Here is a 17265-nt window from a genome sequence, read left to right on the forward strand (position 1 = left end):
TTGACAGGGCAAGTTCTTCATCTGCCACCTCTATTCGTAGTTTGGTCCTGCTCAACCTTCTTAGTGCTATATAACCATACGTCCATATCAAAACACGTTGGCTTCGGGGAGTAGCATCGATTTATCTCATGCCGGTCGCCTTGAGAGCTAAGAGAGCTATTCAGTACCTGAGCCGAGGGAATTGGAAGAAAGCCGCAGGTCATCAAATGCTGTAGCATTTGGGATCAGACACTACTGTCCCGGTGTCCCATAACGATCTCTTTCGTGCAAGGTCGAAACTTGCAAACCGGAGACACGGTCCCAAAATGTGTCGATTCCCATCATCAAAACAGGAATCTTGTTTCAAACAACACGTCCATAAAGCATAAACTGCTGCTGCTTCAGTGCTTCTCTTTCTACTATTCCATATTGACATAAATAGTGATCCGAGTCTCACAATACAATGCTGCATTTTGCAAGACATTGACCGAGCTCGCCACTATCAGGCTATACCTAGCAGAAACATAAATCGGGGGCGCTGACATCTACCGTAACAAAAACCAACTTGATAACAAAAACCATGAGCCAGCCAACAAAAAAAAAACATAGATGACTCCAGACTCCTTAAAACCACCAAAACCAACCATGACGCTGTCCTACTTAAGTTTCCAAAATGCAAAATCCACTGCCACCACTGAGAACAGCGGCAGGGATAGGCCAAGTCAATACCCGAACCACCACCATTGCTCTGTGCTGCGGACCGCCCCGTCGGTCCGTACCACCTAGCAAAGGTCCGTACCACCTAGCAAAGGTCACTAGTGTTTCGCGCGGTTCGTTCTTGACTCAGGCTGGTCACCAGATGTTCCCTCAAGGCCAAAAGTCTCCTGCTCCCAAGTTCAGACCTCGCAGTGAAGCGAGGCCTTGATCTTCTCGATGGTACAGGAGATGAGGTTGTACACGGTGTCAACTGACTCCAGGGTGAGTTTTGCAGTGGGCTGGCTGTTGACAAGGATCTGGAATGCAACCGTCAGCAGCGATCCGCTTGTCTTGTGCCCAACTCCACCAGCGCTAGACCCACCAGGCAGAATGGCAAAACCGGACGGCAAGAGTGCCACATATGTCGAGTCTCCACCACCCATCACAAGCTGCATTGCCGGGAAGTCCACTGGGGCGTACACAACCATTGCACCAGATTTGTCGGTGCATGTCTCTTGAAGAATCAAGATGCTGTTCAGGTGGGTGTTTGTAGGCTGTAAAGATAATGCAAGTCATTAAGGATAGAATATTATAGCATCAATGGTAACATGCAGAACCGATAAAATTCTACTGTACTTTGAGGAAATCCACCACTCAAAAACATACAAAACTGAGAATTTAAGACCTTTGCTGTTGGGATGGGTCTGCTTGCTTGACGTCCTATAATACCTAGCAGATTTTCTTGCTATATCTTTCTACTAATCTCTCTAGTAATGTTACTTACAGATGGCCAGTTAAGATCATTGCTTCAGAGCGTAAGCATGTGTTTGGTTTGGAGATGAGTTGGGTCCATCCCTATTTTTTTTGGGTTGGGTTCAACCCACCTAGTGTTTGGTTAAAGGGTTGGGTTGGTTCCAGTTTTCTGTTTGATTCGAAGTCTACTTATGTGTATGTGGGTTGGGATGACCGTTTGTAACACCAGGCAGCCTTTTGCGGGACCCACATGTCAGTCTCTCAGCTCACCTTCTTCCTCCTCTCCCATCCACTTCTTCCCACTGGAGCTATCCTGTGCCCACCCCGTGCAACGCGCCGCCGGCCGCACGCCCAAACCGCGGGCCTTGCTCCTCCACCTCGCCTCGCCCCGCTCCTCCACCGAGACATGCGCCGCGGGCCAGGCGGCCCCGCTCCCCGCACCCCTGCGCCACAGCTCGCCGGTCTGCGTGCCGCACCGCCCGCCCACGCGCCGCCGATCCGCCCCAACGCCGGTGAGCTTGCCCACGCCTCCACCCGGCCCCCACGCTAGCCACGGCGTGCCTCCGCCCGCCCCCCCCCCCCCCCCCACACTCGCATCTCCGCTCGCCCCAATGCCGGCGAGCTCGCCCGCACCTCCGCCCGCCCCCCACGTCGGCCGCGGCGTGCCTCCGCCCGCCCCAACGCCCGTGAGCTCGGCCTCGCACACGCCCCCGCGGACGGAATCGAGACGGAGTCCAAGTGGGTTGGGGTGGTCCGCTCGATTTAGGCGGACAACTCCGACCCGCAACTGAGGGGAATATACCCCTTCGGGGTTGAACCCAACCCACATGAACCTCAAACCAAACACAGGTCCAACTGGGTCAAACCCGTCCCAACCCAGTTGGACCCACCAACCAAACACATGCTAAGTTTCATCATCTTCAGCATTTGGCACTAACATCTGAGTCCAACACATATCTACACGGTCTATCATTGGAAAACTTACGAACAAGCATGACAAATGTAGAAAGTGCGATCAGCAAGTTGTATCAAAGGATATACTCACATCAGCTCTCAGTAGAGTTACAGAGTTGCCATCCAGTTGCCCCTTAGCAATGCGTAACATCTGCTGCATAGGGCCACCGTTGCTGAGTATGTCCCATTCAGCACGCATCCCCTCATTGCGAAGGAAGTTGAAGAGCCGCTCAGGTGTCACAGGCATCCAGACTGCTGTGGCGGCACTGAGCACCACACCTGGTGGCACCCCAGGTTCATCCACACTCTTCCGTACCATGACACGAACATCTTTCCGCATGCTGCCTGTTAAGCCATCCAGTTTGTTCCATTCAGCGGATGATGCACTCACCCCTGCACAGAAGTTCTCCATCATCCTCTGTGCCAACCTCAACAAGCTCCGTTTCCCTTGCGCTTCCAGCGCAACAGCTGTGGAAAGAGTGAAACATTTACCATTTTGTTTCTAGGATGCAACACAAGGAATCCTATACAGATCTTATGTTTCATAAAATTTTCTATACCTGATGAGTCATGCTCTGGTACTGCAACTGATGACATGAGGATGGCCAAGCACTCGCATTGGCGTTGCAGCGTTGCAAGCCACCGCCCTGCACCAAGGGCGAGGCCAGAGCGCAGAAGAGGCCGGTAAAGCTGGTGCACGGATGCCTCATGATATTCTGTATGCTCAACCCATGTGACCTACAGTGTAAATGCAACTTCATCTTTTAGCATATCAAAGCATGCCCACATGTAAATGCCTTGAGATGCAATACACCAGGGGAGGCGGTATGCAATGCAATTCTACCACACAGTAGGCTACAGCAGGTACCAGTTAAACAGAGCCAAATAAACCATGTTTTGACTTTTGACACCTCAGTATGATGTGTGGCCAGGGTTTACAATATTAAAGGGACACAGCGGACGTGTTTGACAACAAACGCTGCCTTGAAATGCTAACCTATTTCTGGCCCCATGGCCCCCAACTTCTACTGAATGCTTACACTGTAATAAATCGCAGGAGCATACCCTAACACAGTGTTCCAAAAGGAAACACATCACCCACATTTCAACAAAAGAAGAAATATGAAATGAAGAAAAGTTGAACCCAAACAATACAGATGAAATAAGAACATAGGGAAACTTGATATCTTGCATAGGGTGACGGCATCTCAAATTTGACAAGAAATAGCAGATCTTTCTGCATGTGGTCTGGTCACAAGCTCTGACATCATTCTGATCAAGATATTTAATTATCAATTCCTAACGATATGCTGTTAGAATGACATAAAAGTAATGCAAAAGTATATTCTTCATGAAACCCTGAAAACATGTAACTACCACGCGTTCTTATTGATATGATGTGATTTGAGATCATGTGAATTTGATGGGCAAAAAATGCTCAAGCTTCCACGTAAATCAAGAACTTATATTCCTATCAGTAATGAATTTGTTTGAATTCTCTTTATTTCAAGTTAAAATAATTGAAAAGCAGCCACTCGTCTATGGACAGATGTGCATTTCAGATTCAGGATTAGACAAAACCCAGATGTCAAACCCAAGGAGATGACTTTTCTTCATTGGGTTAAATAATAAAGGAACTGGCCAAAGTTTCTACGAGGAGACACATGGATTGAACTGCGGACAAGAAGTTACCCAAGGGGCTCAATTCCAGGGGTAGAAGTATCTGATCCCCTTGGATGGAGCTCCTGACTAAACAAAAGCAAGGGAGCATGCTTGGGGAGAAGTGTTGGATCTAGAAAACCAGTTAATTATTCTCAAATCAATTCTTTAAACCCATCCCCGCTGACCAAATCCATTAATATTGGGTGGTGCGCTCGTACAGCGATTCATTTATTGGGACATGAGCCTACCCATGACCTCTGAACACTATATCGCATGACTATCAGCGCACAATAAACTAACAAGAAACACTTGGAACGCTACCAAACAACACTAAGTATTATGTGCAACAGTGTCATGGTGGACATGGAGAATAGGAACCAACGATGATCCTTAAGACTTTGAGTAGAGTAGAAAATCTCAGCAATTAGTATGGTTATTTTGAGAAGTTACTGATATGCTGGGCCATGGCATTGGAAATTATGGACTTCAAGAATCAATGATAAGCATGACAACATTGCAAGGATTTGATAGGCAACTAAACGTAAACCAACCTGAAGTCTTCCAACAAACAAGAAGAGGTAAAAGAATTGATATGATGTACCTTGCAGCCATTGGGGGTGTCTTGCACCACACAACCTGAAGGCAGCCTCCGGCAATTCATGTTCGTAACTAGGCACTGATCCCTCTCCAGTCCATCAACGGAAACATCCACTACAGCCCACACGCCCTCAGCAAGCTGATTGCAGAACCTAAGAAATGTCACCTCCCTTCTAGGGACAAGAGGTGAAAGCACTTGTAGCTCTGCCTGCATCTGTAGCAAAATGGTACAGAAAACATGCAGATATTATGCTTAACCACTGGAACAGGATGTACATGTTATGATCAATCCAACGCTAGATACCATTCAACACTCACAAGCAGCAATGCACCATCTCTGCTTCCCGCAACCCCAGCTGAGATTTCCTCGATAGTTGATGCCGTGGCAACAATGCACGAGAACATGTCAGACCACCGTCTCTGAGGCAACAATTCAAGAAACCATGTCAGTTCAATATACAGGCAATAGCAAAACGACGGGCCATTGTGGCACGATCAGAACCTCATCCATGAAGACCTCCACAAGAGCAGCGCTGTCAATTGTGACAATGCCAAACTCCCTAGAGGCTTCAGACACAAAACCAATAGGCTTCACCCCAACACATGGCAAAAATGTCTTCGAGTACTCTTTCCAGTTCAGCGCCTCCATGGTTGCTGAACTAGGTGAGGAAACGCTTGGAATCCACAGCGGCTCATTCATCTGCGCCATCTTGACAAGCTCATCCATGGCCCTCATTGCAAGCTGAACGAACATGGACTTGTCAGCGCTACCCATCGCCAATGGCGTAGTCACCACTGGCGAGATAACCGTGCCCATTTGGCTGGACACGCTGCCAGCAAGCTCGGAGATCGTCGAGAAGGGCATCGTGCTTGGTGGCACGGAGCCAACACAGGTGGCTGCAAGGTCCAGTGACGAGTCTGGCATGGGATGAGGCTGCTGCACGAGTGGCAGCGCCATAGGAGAAAGGGGCTTGCCGATGAACTTGGCCGCGAGGGCGCAGACTCGGGTGAGCTCGTCCCTGAGCCTCGCGTTCTCGAGGCGCAGGTGGTGCTCCTCCAGTGACATTTCCCCTAGCAACGCTGGGCCGCCGCAGCCGCTGCACGCCGCGTCCCTCATGGCCCCCCGGATGGACAGGTTCTCGGCGCGCAGCTTGTCGTTCTCCTGCTTCAGCAGCGCGTTCTCGTGCCGCTCCAGTTGGTTCTTCCAAGTTCAGCCCCCATGCAAAAGCGAAAGCTCGGGTCAAGCACTGCACGAATAGCGAAAAGCAACGCGCGTGCCGCAGACAGCTGGGGTTTGGCCGGTCGCTTACCTTCATCTGCGTGCGCCGATTCTGGAACCAGAACTTGACCTGCCGCGGCTGCAGGCCGAGGAGATTGCTCAGCTCGGCGCGCTGCTTCTCGTCCGGGTGCGGGCATTCCTTGAACATCCTGCGGCACAACCATCGACGCATTAGCACAGCGGACACGCACAAGCGCAGGAGAAGAGAACGCAACGAATCGAGGCGGGGGGAGCGCTCACGCTTCGAGCTGGTGGATCTGGTGCGGCGTGTGGCGGTGGTACCGCTTCTTGCGCTTGCGCGGGTTCCCGTCCTCGCCGTCCTCGTCGTCCTCGCCGCCGCCGGCAAGGACGACGTCGAGGTGCCCGCTCATCGGCGACCGGCTGTCGTTCTTCGCCTCCGGCGCGTCCTTCGCGTTCCCGCCGCCACCGGCCGCCCGCTCACCGCTGCCGTCGCGGCGGCGCCCGGCGTCGGCCTGCAACCAATCAGCCACGAAACACGCGCGCATTCCCGAATTAGTCGACCGCACCCAATGAATCCCACGCCGCGCAAGCATAGAGACACGCAAAGCGGGCGCCGCACGGGTCGGCGCGCATGTAGCAGTAGTACGTACCACGGCGAGGGAGAGCGCCGGCGAGGACGCGAAGACGCCGCACGGGGTGTACGGCACGCCGGCCGCGTCCCCGACGCCGCCGAGGAGATCGCCGAAGCTCATGCCCTCCCGCTCCACCTCGTCGTCGTCGCGCCCTTCCTTCCTTCCCCTTGGCGTCGGGACTCGGGAGAAGAAGCGGGAGCCAGGCGAGCAGACGACGAGGAGGAGGAGCAGCGGCAGCGCCTCGGTCCCTGGCAGCCTTCCCCTTTTCTAGTCCCGAAAAGGTCTACCGTGCCCGGATCCGCCCCTCGACCTCGAGTTTCCTCCCCGCACACATCACACAGGTCGCACAAGCACCGGCCCGGCAAAAGACTTCCAGTGTCTTCTCTCCCCTCTCCTCCTGTCTCACTCACTCACCCTCTCTCTCTCTCTCTACCCTCGCCAGGTCACCGAGTATGGGAACGCTAATGGCTGATCAAAATTCAAAACCCTAAGCAAAACCGCGTAGAAAAAGGGTTCAGGCACGACGACGTGACTGACGGGTCTGCAGCTTAAGCTTAAGCACCAGGTAAGCTGCCATGTATGCGTCAAAGCAAGCAAACAACCAAGCACGCGAACAGTCCAGTAGTCCACGGGAAGGAATGTGCAGTCAGTGTAAGCGTCGTGTGTGTGGACGCGCGCGCGGCGGTCAAAGGGGCGGGGGGTTTTGTTCGCTTGCGCCTGCATGGCACTCGCGTTCGGCGCGGGTCCGGCCGGGGCGGCTGGCCGCCTGCCCCGGCACAGGTTACGCGCGGCGGACGCGACGCGATCCGGCCGGCGATCCGGCGGTCCCGGGCAGCGGCCTCGTGGTCCGTGCTCTTGGCGCGGCCGGCGGCCGCCAGCTGCGTGTCCGCCGCGTCCGACTCGACTCCGACCCCAGACAGAGCCAGCCAGGCAGGCTTTCTGCCGCGCGGCTCGGCTCCTTGTTTGTTTCTGCGCGGAGGGGACACGCCGGATTCAAACCGGAAAGGGAGCGCCAGTGTGCGTTGGTTCGGTTTGCGTACTAGCTGCCTTGCTGGACCGTGATGCGGCGGCACTGTGCGGCCGGCCGGCCGCGTGACAGTGCGAGCGAGAGCGGGCGGCGTGACCACCCCGGGCGTGGGGTCACGTGCCAACGGGGAAACAAGAGCGGTGTGGGCCGTGTGATGAGATCCGACGGATGGGAGTAGGTTTGCGGGGGAGGGGTGGGAATTCTTCTGTGCCTTGGGCTCTTGGATAGGGAACAAAACCGCTGGCCGCTGGACACGCTGAGGTGACCTGGTTGTCAGGCTGGATGGTGGTCCCTCGTGTCAGCCGGTCCCGCCTGTCAGCTGAGAGGTGACGCTGTGGCAGCGGTACGCGTAGACGGCGGGTCCGGGGGAGGGGTTCGGTCATAAATGCGAGGCAGGCATGGGGTGATAGCCGAGGCGTGCGGCGCGGGGTGGCGGTGGGAGGGTGGGCGGCGAGCTGACTAGCTGAGCGACGGGACTGGGCTGGTGACATCCCGTCGTGACGCGTGCGGAACAGGCCGGCATGGCCGACGGGGACGGGGTGCTGCCCTGCACTGCTGCTTACGGTTGCCTCTGGCTTGGCTGCTACTGTTGCCTCCTTGCTCTTGGTAAACCAAGCAGAGGTGCCTCCTGCCCTTCCTCGCCAAATTGCTCCCCTCTACACATTTCCTTTTCTTAAAAAAAAAGGATCTCTACACCATTTGCCATTCTGCATATGCTACACTTTGAGTATTTCATTTTTCGCCGTGTCGTCGACAACAGACGGTAGCCGTAAGCCAGTAAGCTGGATTGCGCCCGACGACCGCCCTTTGCTAGGCTTTCCTTTCGCCGTGTCATCGACGATATAGATAGATTTTCTGCCATCATCACACATTCCTGTGTGCAGAGGCCTGCTGATGGATCCCACCCTCCTGCTCCGTACTCGTACTGCTTCACGGCCTCACCTCACCCACACCCAGTGTCCTAGCCACACGTACCCATCAGTCGTCCAGTCACATCACACAGTGACACGGACAAATGTGGAGTCCGGTCCACCAAGTGCTCATTGGACTGCATCTTTGTCTACGCCTCTGACGGGTTTTCGGGGCCCTTACTTGGGAATTCTTTTTTAGAAAATTTTCCAAACATTGGGGTAATGTCGACAAGCCACTACTTCCGGGGTTAGACTCGCAAACGGTAAACTAGACCTCGGTTCAGAAAATTCTTGCACGCCCATGCGAATCGCGCGCATTGGATGTTTCTGCCCTTCCAAAATGATCGCATAGAATTTTCTTTCCCTATAGAATTTATAATCATACGTAAATCCTCCTTATACTTTGTTCCAATTTACTTCCAAAGGGACTCTTAGCAGAAATGCAAATCCATGCTTCAATCAGTGTCATTTTCGACCTAGCCCCTATACTGAATTTCCCTCAAGGTAACTAGGAAAGGAGCACCAAAAGGGCAATGTGCACGAACTAGACCCACACCAGTGCAGATGGGTAAACAGATGGTTTTCTCGTTTGTCTTGCCGCTTATTTTCTCAGTTCGAATTGAACCTGCAACGAGCTGTGCCTGTGACCGTACCATGTCATTGTCCGGTCATGCAGGTGAGTCCACCTACGAAGAGCCAGCACAGCACTGATCCGCTCCCGGATGCTCGCAAGCTGCGACGCGCGCGGGGTCTCTTTCCTCGCCGGCCCTCTGCGCTCACATCAGCAGCTCGCCGACGACGACCCTGCGCCCCCTCTTGTCAACATGAGACCGGGCCGGCCGCCACACACCTGTGGCGGACGCAGATCTCGTTCGGCACTGCTCAGTCTGGACTGGAGCGCGGTCTAGATGACCTCTTCTCCGGCTGTGCGTTGCCTCCGTTTTCCAAGCTCCAAGAAAATCTGCCTGCGACCGCCCAATGACCCCACTAGTCGATCCAGTGTGTACACGCACCGGGGTGTGCATGTGCTCCTCGAGTCCAAGGACGCGACGTGCCGACGTGGCCAGTTCGACGCGATAGGGACCGGTGCCTCTGCGTCGAGCAAGGGGTTTCTACTACGTGCAAGCTTCCAAGAACATTGGCGAGCTTAGCATTGACGAACCGTGGGAAAGCTTAGGTCTAAAAATTCTACTGGTGGAGGAAGAAAAGGTAACCCGACCCAGTGCAAGAAACGCATGGTCAGCGTTTGGTTGGAGTGGGATGCCACCCCAAAAAGCCCGGATAAAGGTCTCCGGTGTTGTTTGTGCACAAAGTCTGCACCGGTTGCTGAGAGCGTGACCGATCGGAAGGAAGCACCTGGACTGTCCTAGACAACTTGAGCTCATTTCGGACGGCACGCAGGTGGCAGGCCATGCGCGCGGGATCTCACTTGGGACGCAGACGAGAAAGAGAAACTCTGCGCGTGATCGAGGGAACCGGCCGCCGGCTGGAGGCCGTTCGCCCGGGGATGCCAAAGAGCCCAAGAGGGCGTGGCATGCGGTGAAACCGACGTACTACGGCCGGACGATTGGCGGCGGCGGCGAACTGGAGTCTGCAGGCAGAGCGGGCTAGCTCGCTGGAAGGCCCCGGCTGGCGGCGCCAGTCGGTAGGCCGCGGTGGGCGCTCGAGGATGCTTGCTGCCCATGGGAAAGGCGAGTGCGTGGCGCCGGTAGACGGCGAGAATGGTTCGACGTGCGCCTGGTCGCTCTGCCGATCGTCGAGACTGTGTAGCCGGCATGCGTTCTGGGGGCTCGACGGGATGCTCGCAGCACGGGACGGCGCCGTGTCGGGCGCGCACGACGGCCGGGCGGTTGGTTCCGAGAGAACCCGGAGCCGACACCACGGTGGCAATACTGGCATATGGCTGTGGTTTGCAGTCGAGGAAAGAGGCCGCTATACGCTGTGGGACAACACAGTAGTCAGTAGGAATGTAGGTATCAATAAAAAAGGCGGCCCAGCGCAACGATGTTGCGCGACGCGACTGAAGGCAGCAATGGGTTGAGGCCTCTGAGCCCAACTTTGTCCTCAGAGCAGAATGGGCCCAATTAGTGGAAATTTATTAGGGTAGGCCGGGCCCAAATTCCTTAATCTGCTGCAACACAAAGATGATTATTTCTTCTGATTCTTGAACATCTCAAAGAAACTGTCGGTGTTGAGTTCCTCAACAATATAACGGGCCACGACGTCAAATGGCTAACAATTCATGGTGCCTTTTAGGACGGTGCCAAATGGCTGAGAGCATCTCCAAGAGTGTTTAAAAAATTTAGTACCTAAAATCTAGTTTTGGGACCTTGTCAAAAATTACTAGGAGCAAAAAAGACCCTTATCACCAACAGTTCCTAATAATTAACTCCTAAAAAATTGAATTCCTGCTGTATCGTCCATATGTGGCCCAGCTGTTTGATATTTTTTCCTCCAGCAACAACGTCCTCGACCGAGGACTCCACGCCTCCAGAAGAAAAAGCCAGGGCGCTCCGGACGCCGTGCCACCAGAAGATCGAATCCTGAGCACGTTGAAAGCCGGACGGCGATTGCAGAGCATGCTGGGTGCCAACGGGAGCGGAGAAGACGACAGTATGTGAGGCGGCGACGGGAACTAGGACGAGTAAGATTTGACCAGCACGACATTTGTGGAGGAAGGCAATGCAACAGTGGCCACGGTGCAGAGGCAAATGGCACGCAGGGACGACGGAAGCGGCGAAAGATGTCGCGTGCGGTCGATTTTGGAGTCTGCCTGGGAGCGCGGGGACCTGGCCAAAATTCTCCCGGGCCTGCGTGCTTCGGGTGTGCGAATAAATTGGGAGTTGATTTTAGAAACAATTGGAGTCTATATTTATTAATCACACCCAAAGCTAAGTTATTGGGAGTAGATTTTGGGCACTTCTGAGAGTTCATGGTGTCTATTCTGTGTGGCACCATCTTCTCGGTCGACGGACAAACAGAAACAGCTTCCTGTAGCAGATCTGATTCAGACGACCATGATCGAACCCTGTTACGTGCGAGCAGGTCAAGGTCCCGCTCGACAATTTCCAAGCGAACCCCGTGACGTGCTCGTGGCAACAACTTGCTCGTAGTCCCGTCTCACACGGTTGCGAGACAAGGAAATAGCTGATCCTGTGCTAATCGCAGCCATCTTGTCTCCGTCACCAATTCACAGCCGTAGGCAGCCATGCCCAGACAGATCGGACGCTTGTGAACGCAGGCGACTGCACCAGACAGAAGCCGGAATCAACAGCTGCACGGCGACTGCACTTAAACCTGATTACTACTAGTATAATCCACAAAACCGTGACGTTTTTCAGACGCTTCAAGAAAATACTTGCTTTTAGAAGGCCGTCCGTACGAAGGGGATGTTCCGGCTGCAGGCTCGCTGGCGGACCTTGACAGAAGTTGCCAGGATTACCAGCTTGCACATCATGCAGCGCATTATTATCTCTTCGGCCAGCATGATCGGTCAGTTTGAACGGGTGATCGACGAAAACTGCATAACATTCAGGCCGTCCTCAATGCAAGACTAATCCAAGGCCATATCATTGTCCCCATCTTCAGGTCCAGCATCATGTTGCTCTTGAGCAAAGAGTTGCACTGCCTCATACACCATATCGTCCATCCCACCGACCCCAGTCTGCAGTTTGCGGGGGTACAGCATCTGGAACTTCCCTGGCCGTTTCAGGTTGCGCTTGACACCTGCGCCCAGCAGAACAGCTCCTGTGTCAGTGCAAAAGAGTTCGTGCAGAAACAGCTGAGGATCATGGTCGTGGTTTCAGCAAAACAGTACCTATGCTATGCAAAAAAAAGCTGGTGCAGAAACAACTAACTGAATGTGCGTATATCTGTGCTTGGATTAAACCCTTGTAAAATCTCTACTAAGCAGCACACATGTCTAGATAATATCAGGGTTTCAGAAAATGTAAACATATATCAGCTAACTATCATATTTATCTGGGAAACGAGAGGGAATCACCTGGAACCATGCTGAACGATTTGGAGACCCTGGACTGTGTATACGTAAATCAAACACGGCAACTCCCTGCAGCCTTTCGTTCCTCATGTCGACATACAGCACCAGTGTCTTCTTGTCCCAGTCGCCGGCCTTGCCCATGAGGTAAACGACGTGACTGTCGCTCAAGCTCAGCGTGGGATGAGCAATTCCGAGCCTACCCAAGGATGGCTTCGGCGTGCCTCCATTGTCCTGCAACTTCGGCAGCAGGTCGACATTGGCAGTGTTTTCATCAACTGTGATGTTGCGGGTACTGATCATGTAGTCCATTCGCCAACCATCTTGTCCCTCCCAAGGACTGGAGATGTTCCATGTGGAAACGTCCCAGCTCTGGCAGCTGGAGCTGCTGTCCGGGTCGGGTGCGCTGCGGCGCATCTCGACGAGAGTGAGGCGGCCCTTGACGAAAGCGACGTCTCGCAGAAGCAATGGCTCGTCGTGGAGCTTGTCGAGTCTGATGAGATGTTCGGGAAGAGGCAGGTAGTGCTCAGGTTTGCGGCCAAGTATGTCGCAGACGAGGATGCCCCTCCAGGCGTCAGCAAAGCCCAGCAATCCACCTTCTCCAAGTGTGATCGTCTTGGCTGTCAAGTGGATGCGCAACCTATCTAGAGAAACGGGGCTGCTTGACCATTTCTTGTCCATGGAATTGTGCAGCAACAGGTTGAAATTCCCAGGCCGGCTCATGTAGTGATTGAGTGCTGCCAAGTAGTAGTGGCCTTCATCCTCCACATGTGGGCGAATGTCGCCGACCTCGCGTTGGGCGAGGAGGGCAATGCAGTTGCCATATGGCAGGTAGCGGTCAGGCTTCTCGAGCCGCGACAACGAGGGCCCCTTGCCGCAGCTGGGGGCCTAGCTTGTCGACGAAGTAGTCACACAGAGAGCTGTAGGCTCTGAGAGAGACGCGGAAGTGGACGAGGTCCACCTCCGCAGCCTCGATGGTGGGCTCCATGACCAGCTTGGTCGGCGGCAGGTTAGGGCACCAGACGCAGATGTAGGAGACGAGCGGCGGCGGCGCGGTGCAGAAGGTGACACGGATGGCCTCGCCGTTGCTCATCGTGCCGTAGGCGGAGGTGACGTTCTCGCGGTCGGCGACGTAGGCGTGCAGGTCGAGGAGGACCCAGCTCGGCGGGGGAGCGCCGCCGCCGTCGGGTGGGTGTCCGTGCCGAGGCGGGCAGAGGGAGGGGCGTGCGGAAGATTGGCTCATGCCGGCCTGGATCTCTCCGCTGCGCGATCGATCGCTGCTTGCGCGCTCGCTTGAGAGGTTTAGGGAGCGCAGTTCGAATCGGAACTGAGACTTGCTGCTGCTGCTGCAGTCTCGGTCGAGGGGATCGGAGGAGGCGGAACGGATTGCACGTGGTTGCGCCTTGCCGGCCGGTTTCGGTGGATCGGAGTTCGGAGACTGGTCGATGGCGGCGAGGAAAAATCGGAGAGAGAAACGTCGCGGGCGCAAAAAGAAAGAAGAAGAAGGAGAAGAAGCAGCAGGAGGAGGAGGAGGAGGAAAAGCAATGTGCTGGGCCAGCAAGGCTTGAATGGGCCCAACGTGCTCCTTTGTACAAAACGGCCCGGAGGCTACCAACAATTTCTTTTATCATTGGCGGGCGGGATCCTATCAGTCGCGAGAGATCATGGGCCCGTGGCCTCCAAGCTGCAGTAGCTCCATGTAATGCGGCCGAAATGGTTGGCCTGGCCTTGATTTGTTTCCCAGTGATGCCTTTGCCCGTACCGTACACATGAGAGAGTGTTTACTATGTACGAGTTCCGGTCGTGCCAGGCAGATTCGTTCAGACGGACCACGAACAATCTCCCTTTCAAAGCGCAGCGAGTCGAAACGCGTGCAGACTTGCAGACGCGTCCCCAGGCAAGCCCAACAAGCGCTCGTGTTCGTGTGGCCCCGACGTGCGAGCAGGTCGTCGTCCCGGACTCGCGCGAGCCAACCCCGTGTCGTGCCAACCACTTGCGCGTCTTCCGAGCGACACGGCACTCTCGGCAAGGAACAGCCGCTGATCCGGTGCTAACCGACCGTTCCCACCGCCGACTCCTGGCCGTCTTTCCCCACCATTAGCAACAGAGCGGCCTCGCACCCCCTCCGTGCTCGGGTCCTCTCGACGCAGGCGCGACAGGGCTGGCCAAATGGAGCCGGGAGCACGCACGCAACCGCCCGTGCATCCCTCCCGGCCGGCGCCACCGATTCGAGGTGCGTAGCAGGCTAGCAGCTGCTGCACCTGCACCTAACCTGAATCGACTAGAAAATCTTGTCTTTTCTTTTTTTTTAGTGGAATTCTTGTCTTTTCGGAGGACCGGGGTTTCAGAATTTCAGATCAGATGAAGCCCCACCCACCAATTCTCTTACGTCCGCATGCAGGGGGCATTCTGGCTGCAGGTCCGTTGGCCGACGGCGACAATTCACCTCGCTAGCAGAGGTGGTTGCCAGGAGGATCAGCTTGGGAACTACTGGTGGATGTACTTGACCCGGCCTGCAGAGCTGACGGCTTTGGAAGTGCACCTGCACATTCTCTCTTCAGTTAGCATGATTGGTCGGTTCGACCTGGTGATTATTGGCCGTATCAGAGCCCCGTCAGATGCTAAGCACCTGCACTTGGACTCTCGCGTGCGTGACGCCGGCCCTGATTTAATCGGTTACCGGCATCGCCAACAACCTATCAGCAGCACAGCAGAGAGACGAGGGCGACGAGCCGGGTGTGCACGGAGAAGGGGGCTGATCTGACTGCGACGGCCGATTCGCTAGCAGGCGTAGCAGCGACGCGACGGAACTGCACCGGCACGGGCACCCGCCCGTTCCGTAACCGCTAATCAGCCGTGCTAAACCGGCACGGCCTGGAAATGCTGTGTTGTGTGTGACCATGTCTCACCACGGCATCGGTACCGTCGCCGTGCGCCTCGGCACTCGAGCCGGCCTGAAGGAGCAGAGAAGAAACCGTCAGTGTCGCCGCCGCGCGCTGCGAACCACCGGCGGCGTGTTCCGACGCTGCCGAAGCCAACCAACGAGCGAAGCCGCAGTACCCATTTGGCGACACGAGCGCAGAGGAATTGCTGGGTCCACGAGGGATCTTCGTGGTCGTGTCCAAGTCCGCGTTTTGTTTTCCATGGAAATGGAGAGAAACCAAACGGAACACCTCCAGTTCAGTTCGCGCCCTCAGCTTGCGTTTCCTGATGACCCCAGTTTACATCTTAACCGCAGATGGCGTGGCATTTGTCCTTGTTTATCTACGAACGATGAGTGGGATCCCACTAGCCATCACGCAAAGCAGGGATCCCTATGCAGCCAACTGTGGGAGCACCATGCACTGTCCAGGTCTTTCAAAAAAAAAAAGAAATATATGCACTGTCCAGCTACAGCAATAGCATGATGCAATATTGCAACCTCCTTTTTTTTAAAAAAATATTGCAACCTCCTTTTTTTAAAAAAAATATATTGCAACCAGAGAGCATCTCGCAGAAACGGCAAAAGAAACTCCAGCACGGCACAAGCAAAAGAGGAGAAACAGGAGCCTTTGAGATGAAGATGGTCGCTGCTGCCTCTCGGAAAAGGACGAGGCACCAGGCTGTTTCTTTCTCGAGCCACGTTAAAGAAGGAAGAAAGAAGTAGAAAAAAAATCGGTTTACATCCTCGTACTACTATAGAAGTCCGATTTTCTCCGATTTTCATTCTTCAACTATAAAATCTGATAACATAGGCCATTCAGCTATCAAACCGGATGACTTTGACCCTTTGATAGTAGTTTCAAAGGTGTTTTCCATTTTGTGAAAATAAAAAAGATTCAAATTTAAACTAAATAATTCATAAGTAATTCATTTTAAATTAAAAAATACGAAATGGGTATCAAAACCTTTTAAAAATCTAACCTATCTATTAGCACTATATTTGTCAGTTATTTGAATCCAATTTTTTCATATTCATAGTATTTAGTTGCTTGTAGTTATGCTTATTATCTTTGAATAAATAAGATTCAAATAGAGCTATAATAGATAGGTTACATTTTAAAAAAAAATTTAGTACTCATATTTTTACAATTTTAAATTAATTACTTTTGATTTTAAAGATCTATTGGATTTTTTTATTTTTTAAAAAATATAAAATCACTTTCGAAACCACTCTAAGAGTTAAATTTGTCCAGTTTCGACAGTTAGATGGCCTATGTTGAAGATTGAAAATCGAACTTTTGCAATAATTTTGAGGGTGTAAATCGAATTTTTTAAAAAAGAATGCAAGTGATGGGCCAGATTGAGCTGGGGAGGGGGCGTGCATTAGGCAGCAACATCGGGTAGCTGTGCTTCTGAAAGCTTGGCCGCACCCAAAACCAAGGGGAAGGAGGGCGAAATATGGTTAGAAAATGGAGTGCTTTTGCAGGAACGCGTGGGGGAGGTTCGTTGCAATGGCAATGTTGAGCCGACGCGCCCCTCATGTCGCACTCGCCATCAGCAAGAGCTTTCAGCCGTAACGATGTGCCAGGGAAGCATTCTAGCCAAAATAAAAAAAAAGGCACGAACATGAGGTCGACGAAAACTACCGTTCGCTCCACAGAACCAGCTAAACTGCCAAGGGTTAACCATCCTAGCTAGCTTATCTAAGCTATGGAAAAGATCAAGGTACATGCATGGAATACTATTGAAGGTTGGAGCAGCATGCATGATCTGGAGATCTGTGATACTAGGAAGGAAGGAACTGCAGCTGGCAAGCTTCAGGTTAGAGCTGACCTGTATGTTTTGTTTAAGCTACAGTCTGTTGAGTCAGGTTAAAAAAGTACGGCTCTACTGTA

General features: G+C 53.4%; 1 protein-coding gene across 1 annotated transcript; it reads right to left on the reverse strand.

The window, feature by feature from the left end:
- Positions 1 to 358: 358 nt before the first annotated feature.
- On the reverse strand, positions 359 to 6878 carry LOC112899246 (homeobox-leucine zipper protein ROC4-like). The gene is made up of 9 exons (XM_025967645.1): positions 6532 to 6878; positions 6161 to 6393; positions 5952 to 6069; positions 5144 to 5842; positions 4960 to 5061; positions 4646 to 4855; positions 2943 to 3120; positions 2474 to 2850; positions 359 to 1229 (listed from the first exon to the last, which is right to left on the reverse strand). Exons 1-9 carry the CDS (start codon positions 6631 to 6633, stop codon positions 876 to 878), a joined length of 2373 nt encoding a protein of 790 aa, XP_025823430.1. The 5' UTR covers positions 6634 to 6878; the 3' UTR covers positions 359 to 875.
- Between the last annotated feature and the right edge of the window lie 10387 nt (positions 6879 to 17265).

Source organism: Panicum hallii, chromosome 7 (genome assembly GCF_002211085.1).
Source record: "Panicum hallii strain FIL2 chromosome 7, PHallii_v3.1, whole genome shotgun sequence".
NCBI lineage: Eukaryota > Viridiplantae > Streptophyta > Magnoliopsida > Poales > Poaceae > Panicum > Panicum hallii.

Bases quoted from the DNA above. Each gene is read 5' to 3' on its own strand.
- LOC112899246 (XM_025967645.1), bottom strand. From the start codon at position 6,633: ATGAGCTTCGGCGATCTCCTCGGCGGCGTCGGGGACGCGGCCGGCGTG. The intron at 6,394-6,531 runs GTACGTACTACT...GATTGGTTGCAG, and splicing joins CGGCGCTCTCCCTCGCCGTG to GCCGACGCCGGGCGCCGCCG. The intron at 4,856-4,959 runs GTGAGTGTTGAA...ATTTTGCTACAG, and splicing joins GAGATGGTGCATTGCTGCTT to ATGCAGGCAGAGCTACAAGT.